Here is a 13,581-nt window from a genome sequence, read left to right on the forward strand (position 1 = left end):
ATCTATAACCAGATTGGTTCACTAGGAAAAGTCATTTCAGAATAAATAGGTTTCATCTGTTTATTATGAAAATATATGACAAGGGTAGTAATCAGGATTTGTTTACTATGTAATAACGCATGTTAATCCAATAGGCCTTTAAGATTGGATTTTTTTAGCACCATGTTGAAACCTGCAGTCAGGTATTTTGTTGAATGAAATCTTAGATTACATTTTGTAGGGAAGAATTTTGGTGTTGGTTAACCCCTCTGACAAACCCAAGGGGTCCAAGATTTGCAGTGTAATATTTCTTGCTATAGCAATTGGGAAGACCAGACAGGCTTTTAGTCTGCCAGAAAATTAAATTGTAATATTAAAATATTAAATAGTACATACATCCAGATTTAAGTATATTTCCTTATAAATACACAGAGGGACATATGGGTCAGCCTTCTTCTGCCACTGGCCAGTCAGAGTGTCATTTCCGTTCTGCTTACATACACGACCACATACTGCAAGAGGTAATGGTCATTGGCCAGTGCTTTCGTTTTCAATTTTCTACTTATATATTTCCATTCTCATTTGTTTTAATTTTTCCTAAAAGATTACTACATCTCTCGAGGCAGTGCTAATGGGTCATTGATTGTAGATAATTTCATCTGCAGTACACCGCATCCCATGTGGCCATTCTTTAAACTAGGCAACCATCATTGAATGTTGTTGTCCATAGTGTATCATTGCTTTACCATTCCAAGCTGGCCAACACACTGGTTCTAAATGTGGCAGCCATTTTGTAACTTTAAGGCAATGATACAATACCTCCACAAGATGGATACCCACTGCTATGATGGATTTAGTTATTGCAAGCATAAGCCTGCTGTGTTTAGATTGCAGAATGGTTTTTTTGTACTTTAAAAAAGAAAAAAACTGGCATATGTTATGGAGTGTGTTTTATTGAGCTTGTGTCAGAAGGCGAATGCAAGAATGATTCAGCAGACAGATGAAAGGAGGTATGAGGGCAGAGATAAGTGAGTGCATGTCTGAGGACTTAAAGTGTCTAAATCCATCGGTTACACAAAAGACACATTAATACACAAGCCAGACCTATAGGCATTACTAGTGCTTGGCATTATGTATGCATTTTTGGCATTATAGCGGGCATCCCTGATACTGTAAAAAGCCAAGATAGGATGGGCCCAATCTGTCAAGGAGATGTATTTGTACTAAGGAAATCACAAGCTAACATTTCAGGACAATGTATATAAAAAAATAAAAAAACTTATTGTGGGGCAATAAACGAAGTTTGAAAAAGCTTTTTGTGCAACATGTACTTTGAGAAACCTATTCGAAAACAAAAGGATTGAAAATCCAAAACCTTTAAATCTGGACTTTAAATAATAACCCAGGCCACTGGAATTATGCACCAGTGGCGAATTCTGAATTATTATGGATTTGCTGCATTTGCCACATAATCCACCATCTGCTGCATAATTTGAAGATGTTAACCAAAAAAAAGCGGTTTTCGCTCAAACAGATAAAACAAGCAGAGCCAATAGGTCTTACCTTTGGGACCTTATGTATTTAGCCAGAACTTTTGGCTATGTTGTAGAGCATTGTGGCTGCTCTGCATTATGTTGATGCGTATGTTGACTTCTTTGATGCGTAGTGATAAACAGTGTGAAATGAGTTGTAATATGGGGTGGTGTGAGAGTAAAGGCAGAGGGGAGTTGAGCAGGGAAGTGCCCGAGGATCTGATTAACTTGGTTTAATAAAGCACTACTGGGTTGAGCGAGGCAGATCATGTTTATTTTTCTTTAAAGCTGTTATTTTGTTTTAAACAATACAACATACATGTTTGACACTACAAAAAACGAAATTAAAATGCACTTCGAAATGCGTGGATATTCTGTTGATTTAGCGCGCAGTCACCGGAAACGTTTCTTATGTCACTTCTTGTTTTCGTGCATGATGTGTTCCGGTTCAAGTTCGCAGCCTGGTATTTACAATCGCATGGTCCTTGGGTTTTACAAATAATTAATGCCCCAACGTGCACAACAGGCCTCGTGCGAGCACACTTTCAAGTGGTCAACACCGCATATGGCTGTAAAGTTAAGGAGTCGTTTTTAATCTGTGCCTTGCAGGAAACGGTCAGGGTTGTGAATCTATAAAGTAAACAATTTGTCCTGTAGGGTGTCCCAGTTAACCAGACGAATTAACAATTTACGCGCAATTTCATTTATTAAGATAAAAACAGTTCTCCGTTCCCTGGCTCTGTGGATTCTGCCAGTGAGAGCTATTATTAAGTTAGTGTCTGTTTGTGCCAAACGACGAGTGGTTCACAGACATCTCTACTCTTCCGAAACACGTTATTTATGACGTCAAGATATCTGATGTGTGTACGAGATGGCAGAGTCACGGACAGCTGCAGGGGAGGTGCTAAATCAGCCTGTGCAAGTACAGGCCGCTTCACACCCACTCCCTTATTGGTGTGGGGCCGGCAGGACGCAAACAATTCACAAAAAGGCAGAAAGGGCATTATAGCGCTTAATGCCTACGGGGTTTGGGCGCTATAAAAAGGGTATGGATTAGGCCGAAAAGAACAAAAGCACACTGCAATATGAAAAAGACACTTTCTGCGACTCCTGCACCAAAACAATCTGTATTTGAATATATATACATATTGTAACACAAACCAGATTTAGCTATTTGAAACCGTTAGATAAAATTTTTAAAAAATATGTTTTTGAAATGACCGTTACCAATTAGGTAGGCAATGCCAGTGAAACTTCCCAATGCGTTTTCCACCTGGATAAAATAGAATGTAATTGGCACACCAGAAGTAGGCCGCAGTTTTTTTTAATCCAATCCTGTTTTGAGTATTATTAGTAATAAACAAATAACTCCCTTGACGCCATGGTTAAAATGTCAAAGTTTGCCCGCCTGAGCTCAGGTTTGTTCAGCGTCCGAAGGAAGGCCACCTCACCCGGCAACACTTCTGTGTTCCGCATAAGCAACGGTCTGCCCGGCAGCGCAATGGTGTCGAGGCTGTGCTTCGGGGATGGGCCTGGGGCACCGACACAACGTAAATACTGAAATCCATCTGTACTCTCATGAAGGTACAAATGTGGTCAGTTTATGGTGTGCGCGCGCTTGTCAGAGAATGCGTTTATGTATTTCAATGTGCAAATTTATTCTAGTTTATAATGTATTACCTTTTTGTCTGCTTTTCTTCTTTCCTCTGTATAGTTGTATGTGAGTGTTTTTGCAACACAACGGCGCGTGTAAACCAGTACTATTAACCCATATAGCAGGAGTGTGTAGGGCATTGCGTAGACCGCACTGCTGGTTTTTGGACGTCTGACGTGTTGTGTGTGCTGACGCGTCTTCAGCAGTGCTGCGAGTGCCCGCCACGCTGAGCCACGATGCCCGCTGGTTTATTATAGTCGGTATTCATGAAAAAACCTGCGGTAAAATAGAGCCTGCCGCATAATTACAGCAAATCCGTTGTAAATGAAGGTTACGATGTTCAAATGAGTGACTGTATAATATTTAGTTCTGATTTTATCTAAACACCTTGGTATTATGGTCCAGAGAAGAGTAGCGCCCTCATCCCTTGCCCATCGTTCCCTAAGTTATATCTCCCCAGTTCGGTTACATATACGGATGTCTCAGTTCCTGCCTCACATACGGATTGCAAGGGTACACCAGTCCTACCCAAGATCTAGACACTAACCAGACTCCCACTATCCCCGAACAGACACACATCTTCGCACACCACAGGCATCAAGACAAGTAACTCTTCTATGGACTAGAATCTTCTGTAATGCACATATGCAGAATGAATGTTACAAAAATAAACAGTTACAGATTGATGCGTACCCTGTATGGAAAACGCAAAATCCAATAAAAAGGTTAATTAAAAAAAATTGTTCTGATTTTACCCACATCAAATCATCAGAAACAAAACAAGATAACCAGCGCTGACCGCCATCTGTTTCAAATTATCGTGACTGCGAGACGTGGGCACGATAATTGGAAACAGATGGCGCTGCTGCTCGCTCCCAAGGACCCTAGGCCAGGGGACAGAGAAGGCGGGACATGCACCCGCCTTGGACCAATTATGTCCTGTCTTTCTTAGAAAGACGCATGCAAAGGCCAATTGCGGGTGATAAAAAAAAAAAAAAAAAAAAAAAACACACGTGTGTGTCTTGAGTTTAAAAGCCCTTACTAAAAGCCTCGCAGATCATGTTCCAGAAGCGTATTGGTGTTGAAATTGTACTAGCGAGGTGAAATCTATGCTAAGGCAATGTTAAAGGAAAAAAATGACAAAATATTGATGTAATACTAACACATTGTGCCACTTAAATGACTTATTAGGCTGCATAATTTGGTCCTCTATGGCTGCATAATTCTAGTGCCCCTGATAATTCATATTGGGTTCTAGAAATGTATAGTTGTGTTTCCTTTTTGTCAATGAGCACTTGCAGCTGTAGCACTTATTAAATCAGAGTCAGAGTCATGTGAAGCTCAGGGCTATTTTAACTGATCTGAAGTAGCGCCGATTATAAAAACAAGGATTGAGCCTTTTGCCACCTCCCTCCTTGTTCCTGGATGTGGCGTTAGAGCCAGAGCTGTGGATTTTGGAACTAGGCAGCCAAGTTTGAGTCTCGTCGTCGCTCAACATCCTGGGATTCTGGGCAAATCACCTAACCTCCCCATCTCTATAAACAATGAATGGTGGCCATGTGTTATGCAAGTGTTGGCAATGAAAAGCACTGCAATACCTGCGTTTCGAGTTTTCCCTAAATACAAACTACAGAAAAATGCACATAGGTAAAAACAAAGCTTTAGCATAAGAAAAGACAAACAGATGACCATTTACTGGCTGCTTTGTACAAAGTGAAACCAGAAAGGGTGGAAAAATCGTGGCTTCCCCTCTTAAAAATTGTGTGAACTTAGGCAAATATTTAATTTCACCGAAACTCTTTTTTCCATTATTATCGCATATGAAAGCACTTTCAAATAGGTGCGTTCAGAGTGTGCTATTGTTGCTTTATAATATTCTGGGCCACGTACAGGGTTTATATGACCACTGTCTAGCCTCTTTATTTCAGCAATGGTTCAGGTTTAAAACTATCCCGTCAAGTACTTATTGGTGCGGTTTTATAATGTGAGGTATCAATGGCAAAGTTTCTACATGTTAAAGAAATGCACTGTTTTTAATATGCCATCGGTGAGTGAGACTCTCGCCTCCTCTCCCCGTTCTGCTGACTGCCAGCATTACCTTTCAAGTGTGGTGTGATGGGGACGCCGCTCTTCGGAGTGTATGGTCCTCGGGTAGCCCTGTGGATGGGGCAGCTAGCAGGGCGGGGCGCAGGCTGGGAGCGTGAGAGAGGCAGGCGCGCAACACCCATTGGACTCACAGGGCTTCAGCCCCCCCCCGTCGTGTGTGGCAGCCCGGGATGAGAGACCTTCCCGGGCAAAAAAGCAGTCGCACCCGAGCACTTCACAGGTCTTTTAAAAGACCATTTGCATGTTAATGAGGCCTCGCTGTTGTTTCACCCCTTCTAAGAGCCCCTGCAGCTCCACTCTGCCTATTGCTTAAAGTTCAGCCCCCCCCGAAATTTTTGCTCAGCCCCCCCGAAATTTGGCTCTAGTTGCGCCTCTGGAGAGAGGGGACACGGAATGTGAGAGAAATTAGGAAGAGTGAAAGTCAGGGGGGGCTCGTTGGGAAGAAGGAAACAGGCGCGTGAGAGAAATTAGTAAGAGAAAGTCAGGGGGGGGGGAAATTCAGTGGGAAGAAAAAAACCAGCCATGACGAAGCTCGTACATCAAGGGCGGCATCGCCTCCATGGTAATCGCGTGGCATGGCTCCCGGGGGCGCCTGTGCGGAATGTTCACCTTCCAAGCTGCCGGACATGAACGGCTCTTTACAGGGCGGGCGCAGACTGCAATTAAAAAGTGTTTACCAACTTAAACAAGCGCGACCCATGCGGCCCGCACGCACAATGCGTAAAGTTTATATTCATGGGCAGACATATTTAAAGAGCCCCGGGGCGATGCATGACTCTGCAGCGAACAGCTTCATTGAGAGGAGACATTTTCACTGAGAGGGGTTCCATGCAGCGGGACGTGAACGGCTCATTACAGGGTGGGCGCAGACTGCAATTAAAAGTGTTTACCCACTTAAACAACATAACATAATGGGTGTATTTGTAAAGCAGCACGTTCACCCCAGCAACGGGGCATCTTGGCGCTGAAATAACATATGTATATTGTATTTAAAAGAATACGGGGCATTCCTGTCCTTGGACCCAGGTGGACCGCGCTCACAATGACAAAGAAGGAGTGCGTCCCAGCTAATGAAGGAGACCGTGTAACTCTGCAAGTGAGAGATCCAATCCCGGTGGGCGGGTCCAAAAGTGGACAAGGCGGTAACAAGGAGGGACTAATACGCCTCCTTTTTAATCCCGAGCTAGCGTTTTGCATGGAGGAGGATGCCAGCGAATTAAAAAGATGGGCGGGGCTTCAAGTCTGCCTCTGAGAGCTTCGGAATCCGTATTGATTCCAAGAAGCCCTCGCATGGCGAGAGCAACACATGCGCGCTGCTAACGCCAGGCGAGACCTAAAAATGACTGGAGACCCCTGATCTAGAACATCATTAAGTATTTGAAAAGAAGTATAACAATTCACTGTGTCTGTACCCATCCCCCCCCCAAAAAAAACCCAAAACAGTATACCGATATAAAAAAAAAAATAAAAATAAAAAAATACACAAACCGGAACCATCAAGTTGTCCACAAACCTGTTAATTTGTACCAGACTTATTTCAGCATTTGTGTGTTAAAATCGGATGGAACGTTCAACAAAGTTAAGTTTTTCTCAAGGTTGAAAGAGGGCAGTGGCAGTGCTGGGAATGAGAGAACAGATCCCATCCACAGGTGTGGTACCGAGTAATAATCTAAAGGAGAGGTTAATTCTTAAACTTAAAACTTTTAAAAGAGCTGTCAAGGGAGATTTCACTTAGGTGTTTGCAGTCCACGTTTGAGAATACAGTGCCCGGATTTGTCAGTGGCATGGAAAATGGGGATTATGAGGGCCTCCCATTGTTCAGAGTGTATATGAAAGTATATCCCTACCAGGCGTGCAGTGCTTTTCTACAAACTTGAAAAAAAGAAAGGTCTTGTTTTCCACATTGACATGTACATTAAAACATTTGATTTATAGATAAGAGGCATCATTTCAATGTATGTAAAACAATGGATTTATTTAGGTGTATCACAAATTTGATTAAACCAAACCCCACTTTAAATTCTGTAGACAACTATTAGGCGATAGTGACACAATGGGTTTGCATTTCAATGAATTCCATCTTTGCGAAAACACAGGGCATATCCCATGTGATACCTGTTCAATGTATTAGTTAAGCAAGAATTAATTTTTCACCACACAAATGGCCAAAAGGACTGGCACGGTTAGTGTTCATTTCTTTAAAGATTTAGGCGTTCGAAGGGGAAAGGCTCTGCCGAGAGGACAAATAATAGCGAGGGGACTGCGTTTTCAACATTCCGGCATGTAAAGCTCCCTCCTGCGTTTCTACCCACGTTTAACTAACTTTTTGCAACACACAACGTACGCAGTCTTAGGAGCAAGGAAAACAAACATGTATGCAATGTGTAACGCCAGTTGCTGATGGAGTGGTTTACTATTCTTTTGTGCCCGCCAGTGACATTTCCCTCTTACATCTATCTTACCAATGTGATGACAGAAATGGTTTTTCATCACCAGAATGTACTTCGTCACAGCACTGCTGGCAGACGAGGTCTTCTTGCTTAGTTCCTTTTAGGACAACTTTACGGTTCCGCTAATATAGCAGATCTTCCTTCTCCCTCAACTAACACCCCACTTTGTTCTCTTCAGATGTCCAATTTCATCCAAAGTTAAAACTGCCCAGCATCACACCCATTTTTTTTTTTTTAGATAAGACCAGTTTCATATTAACATGCCCTAAAATGTGGGAGCCCTCTTTTCCGGGAAACGGCATTTACAACGTGGACGGAACCACACGGTTCGTTGTGACGCAAGCATTACTGCGCTTGCCTTTACTGCGCTTGCCTTTACCACGAATGCTTGGTAAAGGCAGTCCGCGCTCTAGATTCAGAGCGGACGGCGGGGAGAATATAAGGAACAGGAAGGATCAGGACGTGACTTGGTAATAAGGGCTAGGGGACAGGTTTTAGGATGCTATCGGTTTTAGGGCTGAGCAGTGTGTGTGGGGGGTAGTTTTTAGGGATGGGTCGGAGTCGTTTTTAGGGCAGAGGTCAGGATTTAGGGCTCGTTGGGGGCGGTATTTTTTAGGGCTGGGGGCCGGATTTTACGGCTCAGGAGGTAGTTTTTAGGGCTGGGGGGGGAGGCAGTTTTTAGGGCTGGGTGCCGGGGTTTAGGGCTCAGGGGTGTAATCTATCACGCAAAGGCCTTTAAAAAAAAAAAAACACCCCTTTACAACAAATTTCGTTGTAAAGGCATGATTGGTAAAGACGTGTTCATAGTAAAGCCAGAGTCATTAAGGCATGCGATATAATCGCCTGCATGGTTTCGTCATACAAGCCTCTTAAACCTCCAACAGGAATGCACTAACTCAGACCTGGTCAAAAACATACATCCAAAAGCACATCTACATAGTCCTTGTCAATAATTAAACCTTCAATCCAGTGGACCCAACTGTGCCACAAATTTACATGCAACACCTAAAAATTATATTGTTCTGGCCCCGACAGGACTGCTTTCAGTCACCTGTGGGACGCTGTCTCAACTTACTTTAGATGTTAGTTCAAAGAAGATAATTAGCTAAAGTTTGTTTCACGTAATCTTGTACTGTTTTATGTAATGCAGTACAGCTCTGCAAACATGGTTAATGAAGCAATATTAAAAACTAGACACAACTACTAGTACCCTACTCTGCCCCGTCAGCCTGAAACCTTACCTTGTTTTTGTATAAATATTCGAAGGAGAGGAATGGCGCTTGTAACAGCCTTGACAAAATTATCATCGTTGTTGATGGGAAGAAGGTCTCCATGGACGTCAGCATACCCCAGCATTACCTCAGTGTTAGGGATCTGATGGACATGACGAATAAGCTTGTGAAAGTCCTCATAACTTCCCGGTTGGTAACGGTTCAAGGAGAATCTTCGGAATTCAGCCCCAAACTGAAAAAACAGACCACATGGAAAAGGTTGAGGAGCACAGCGACATTAAAGACATCACAAAGAACTTTCTCAAAGTATACGAGTTTCTGTGATCAATTCTGACAATTTGATTTGTCTGGAAATCTCAGTCTCATGAGACTTCACCTAAAGACTTCTAATAGTGTTTGAAAATGGAGGTCAAGTCAGATAATAAACATTGACATGCTACTCGTCCTGCTGACCTATCGGTCAGGCCACATACATTTCTAGAAAGCTTCTTGAAGGACCAGTTCTGTGAGGAGTAAAGTTTGGTTAGAACACTGCAAGTGACAGGCTGGTGTACAGGAGGATATTGGCTCCTAGCCAATTGATACCGAGTTCATGAAGCAGAGCAGAAACAGGATAAATATAACTATGGAGGGACAGCAAGATTGGTACTCCTATGTCTCTCTGCATGTGGCATTTGAAAATTCACTCTGGGCACCTCACATTTTTTTCCTAATTAATTGATCAAGCTTCTGAGATTTTTCTTAGAGGTAAGGGTGCAGCATTCTTAACTATGCACTGAGGGTTTCTTTCAGGATACGATACCATGGGCACTATTGTTCTCAAACAAATGGCCTGGACACTCTGCATACAGTTGTCTAAACAGAGCCCTATTAGTCAGAGTTGAGCAGCAATTTAACAGGCAGGTTAGGCTAAGCTGGCAGGTAACTAGCAGAATGCCCCAATGTACAGGGAGAGCAAGTCATTTCTAGTCTTCAATTATGAGCAGAAGGTTGAGGCGAGGACAACATGGTCTAGCGTAGCATATTCCTACGACAAACTTGTCTTGTTTTTACTGCAGGAAGACAGTCATGTTGGGTGAAGAGTAAATGTGTTCCAACATTTGAGCAATCAGTGTTTGGCACAATGTCACCTGGACGGCATAGATGCATAGGTACTACTTACATTTCTAAATAAATTATATTGGAGACATAAAGATTGAGCCTTCATCAGGATACACAAAAATTTAGAGCTTTCATCAAGATATGAAAGTTTGTGCAACCAGTTTTGTGAATAACATACACATAATGGGATGGTGGAGACACAAAGGTAATGATGAACAAGATATCACAAGTGAATATCATCGGGCAGATGTCACTGAGGTTATTAGTTCTTACAACATATTTGCTAATACGATGCCTAAGAGTAGAGGATGTAATTAGAAAAAACACAAGCAGCTCTAGTTCCCTGCTCAACAGTGGTTACAACTTGGTCAATTTTTCAAAGGGGACCAGGTAGGGAAAATACATTTTTATTAGTCTTTCATGTTTTGTACGGCTTTAAGTGAGAGGAAAAATGTGTTGCCGTGAAGGTGGGTTTTCTAAAAGTGGTGTGACCAAAGAAGCACAACTATTAATACTTTCCAAGAAGTGTAACGTATATAATTAAGGGCATGACCTACAAAATGTAAACTAAAAATCTGTTTCACACAGCGGGCTACTGGACTGGTATTTGAGAGAGTCTGTGTGAGCGTTCTGTTATTGCATCCAGATATATCATGCAACAATCACACAACTAAAACAAGCCAGACCTATTGGCTTTGTCAATGCTTGTTTGCAGGGTCAGATAAAGAAGTATCAACAACATGGTTATGAAAAATTAGAATGGAACTTGTTTCAATTCGACAATGTGATACTAAATGAAACATTAAAGAAGTCTATGGAAGGGGTGGCAACCACTCAGGTTGTTGTCCCCCTTTCACCACTTTCCAATACATTCTCTCTGCCAGACACATACACGTTTTTCCTTCCCTCATCTTACTGAAAACCTCCATCTGCTTTTTTCACACTTCATCACTTTTCTCCTCTGCACTCTTTTCACTCTCCTGCACTCATTTCCTTGCTTTTCCTTCACTTTACCACACACAATAACCTGTATGCAGTTCATTTTCTTTTACTTTCACTGTCACTATTTCAACATCTTTGTACTTCCTTCACAGAATTTCGAATATACTTACAATTTCAAGCAGCACACGTCGCCATTGCGTTGCGTGCTCTGCAGAGGCCAAGAATTGGATGAGCATGTATTCTGAACACCTTTGTGACCCACTGGCAGGCACTGGGATAACATCCAACAAACCTTCCGCTTCAACTTCAGATGTCTCAATCATGGTCCGTTATAAACACCTACCCACAACCTGAGCGCACACAGACATCTACAAAAGACCCAGTTCAGAGTATGCTCAAGACAAGATTAATATGCTGCATTGAAAACCTAAAAAAACAGCATCCTAGAAAAGAAAAAAAAAACGTGCTACCTCACTTATATGGATTACCTGAATAGTTTAATGTCATTGGTGAAAAATCCTTGTTGAGAAAAGGACCTGTAATTTCCTAGTAGAGGATATAAATACAAGGCCAGAGCGAGACCACTTTTAAAAGTCCGCTTTTAATTACTGCCGGGTCTGAGATTTGGAACGACCCACCCCACTTAAAGACCTGATGATCCACAATGTAGTTGGGCTTCTATAAGTTTGCTGACTGGAAATCTTACAAAATGTGATAAGCGCATTCAAAGGGAACATGAAATCACTGAAAAACAGCATACACGGAACAAGGCAAGCAGAGGAACAGACAGTACAGGCAATGGAAGACAAATCTCAGACGATGGTGTGCATTTGAGACACAAGAGTACCTGAGATTGCAAGGTTATCACTAGAGAATCCTCGATATAATGCTGGCTGTAAAGGAAACAAAATCACTTTGGTTGACAAGCAATTTCAAAATTAATTTTTACCTCAAGATATATAAATGGAGGTAAAGCAACCCCACTTCCCCCTCCCCGAAACACCTCAAACGGAAAACAAAAACAAAATCGAACACTTTCATAATTTGGTCCACAGGATAAGAGTTAAAGTTTGAAGGTACATTTTCTTATACCAGTGCAGTATTTTATAATACCCGTCTACCTGTGAGTAAGGAACCCCAATATTCATCATTGAGAATAAATACAGAGTTCTGGGAAATATTTGTTTTGCCCTCCTCAGTTTCTCTTAACCGAACATTTGTTGTCAAACACCAGCCCTCCTATCAATAGAAAGGATCTACAGTAAATTGATACAGTGGTCTTTTATTTTTACTTGTGGTAGAGAATTCAAAGTGAATTTTTGCCCTTACAGAATTTTTACCCCATGTAAAAAGAGATGGTCAGCCTTGTGCATGCACTAAGAAAGGAACATTGACCTGTACATTGGTTCTATGAGGGGAAGGGGGGGGAGGGCGAGAGAAGAATGAACACAATATTGGCCATGAAAGTAATTCGGCCTTCTCCAGACTTTGCAATCCATGTGAACGGTTCAGGCTCGGACAGGAATGATTAGTGCTAAATGAAAAGCACACATTTTGAAACGGAGTTAAGGATTTCCAAATATCTGATCCACTATGAGAGGTTCCCCAGCTTCACACTTCGACATTAAAGGAAAAAGAAGAAAATGGACACGTTTAATTAATTATGACATGAAAAGGGGATGGTTTTAGGGCAGAGTTCGAGCTTGGCAAAAGAAATGCTTTCTCCATTTTAAAAAAAAAACATCCAAAAGAGGACAAGTGCTTATTGAAATAAAAATAGACCAAATCTGGCAAGTGTTCTCAGACACCAGGCATCTTCCTCCCATAATGTGGTGAAGGCAATTAACTGGGAATTAGATGCACTTCAAGAGAGGGAATGTAGCAGACTGCCTGCTGGCATGAGAAAAGGAGTAATAATGCTCATTTTACACGTCAACGTGACCACCACTTTGGAGGGACCAGTCTTCTGGCTGTGCTTGCTTATTTAGACACTCACTCATCGAAACTTTAGTGTAGTATCTCACACTTCTGGGATCTGTCACGAAAGAATATTGGGGGGGGGGGGGCTCAGATTTCTGGTTTTCTGAGAAATTAAAAATATTTCAGTCCAGAATTATTCTTAAAAGCGTACAATAAACATGTGCACAATTCTTGGTGTTTCAAAATCTGGGCAGATCAAAAAACCACGGGACAGACGAAAACCTCGTGCTATAAAAAAAAAAAAAAACCTTATGGCAACATTTATTACTAGATATTGGCCAGCTGTGTCAGTACCATCTACAAAACCATTACAAGAGGATTCCCTCTAATTACCGGATTTTTTAGGGTCTTTGACAGCAAACTGCCTTAGGAAAGAAATGCAGGCTGACTTACAAGTAATTGAACACTACACGTTCTACAGCAGTGGCAGGTGAATCATCTGCATAACAGCAGTAACCAATAGATTCTGGAGCACAGCGGTGTAGGGATTAAGCTCATGCAGAGGTGGGGCAGGGTGGCAGCAGAGAGCACAACGGGGAACAACTTCTACGCCCTAGGTTCTGATGGAGAGCATAGAGAACTGAATCACTCAGATGCTCAACTTT

General features: G+C 42.1%; 1 protein-coding gene across 1 annotated transcript in view; it reads right to left on the reverse strand.

Annotated features, from left to right (window-relative positions):
- Positions 1-13,581, reverse strand: part of LOC146822798 (partitioning defective 6 homolog gamma-like) — a 198,695-nt gene that overhangs the window by 130,862 nt on the left and 54,252 nt on the right. The window contains exon 2 of the mRNA XM_085606991.1: positions 8,963-9,185. Within this exon, the coding sequence (XP_085463117.1) occupies positions 8,963-9,185 (223 nt within the window). The remainder of the gene's footprint in view (positions 1-8,962; positions 9,186-13,581) is intronic.

This window comes from Triturus cristatus, chromosome 5_2 (genome assembly GCF_964204655.1).
Source record: "Triturus cristatus chromosome 5_2, aTriCri1.1, whole genome shotgun sequence".
Taxonomy (NCBI): domain Eukaryota; kingdom Metazoa; phylum Chordata; class Amphibia; order Caudata; family Salamandridae; genus Triturus; species Triturus cristatus.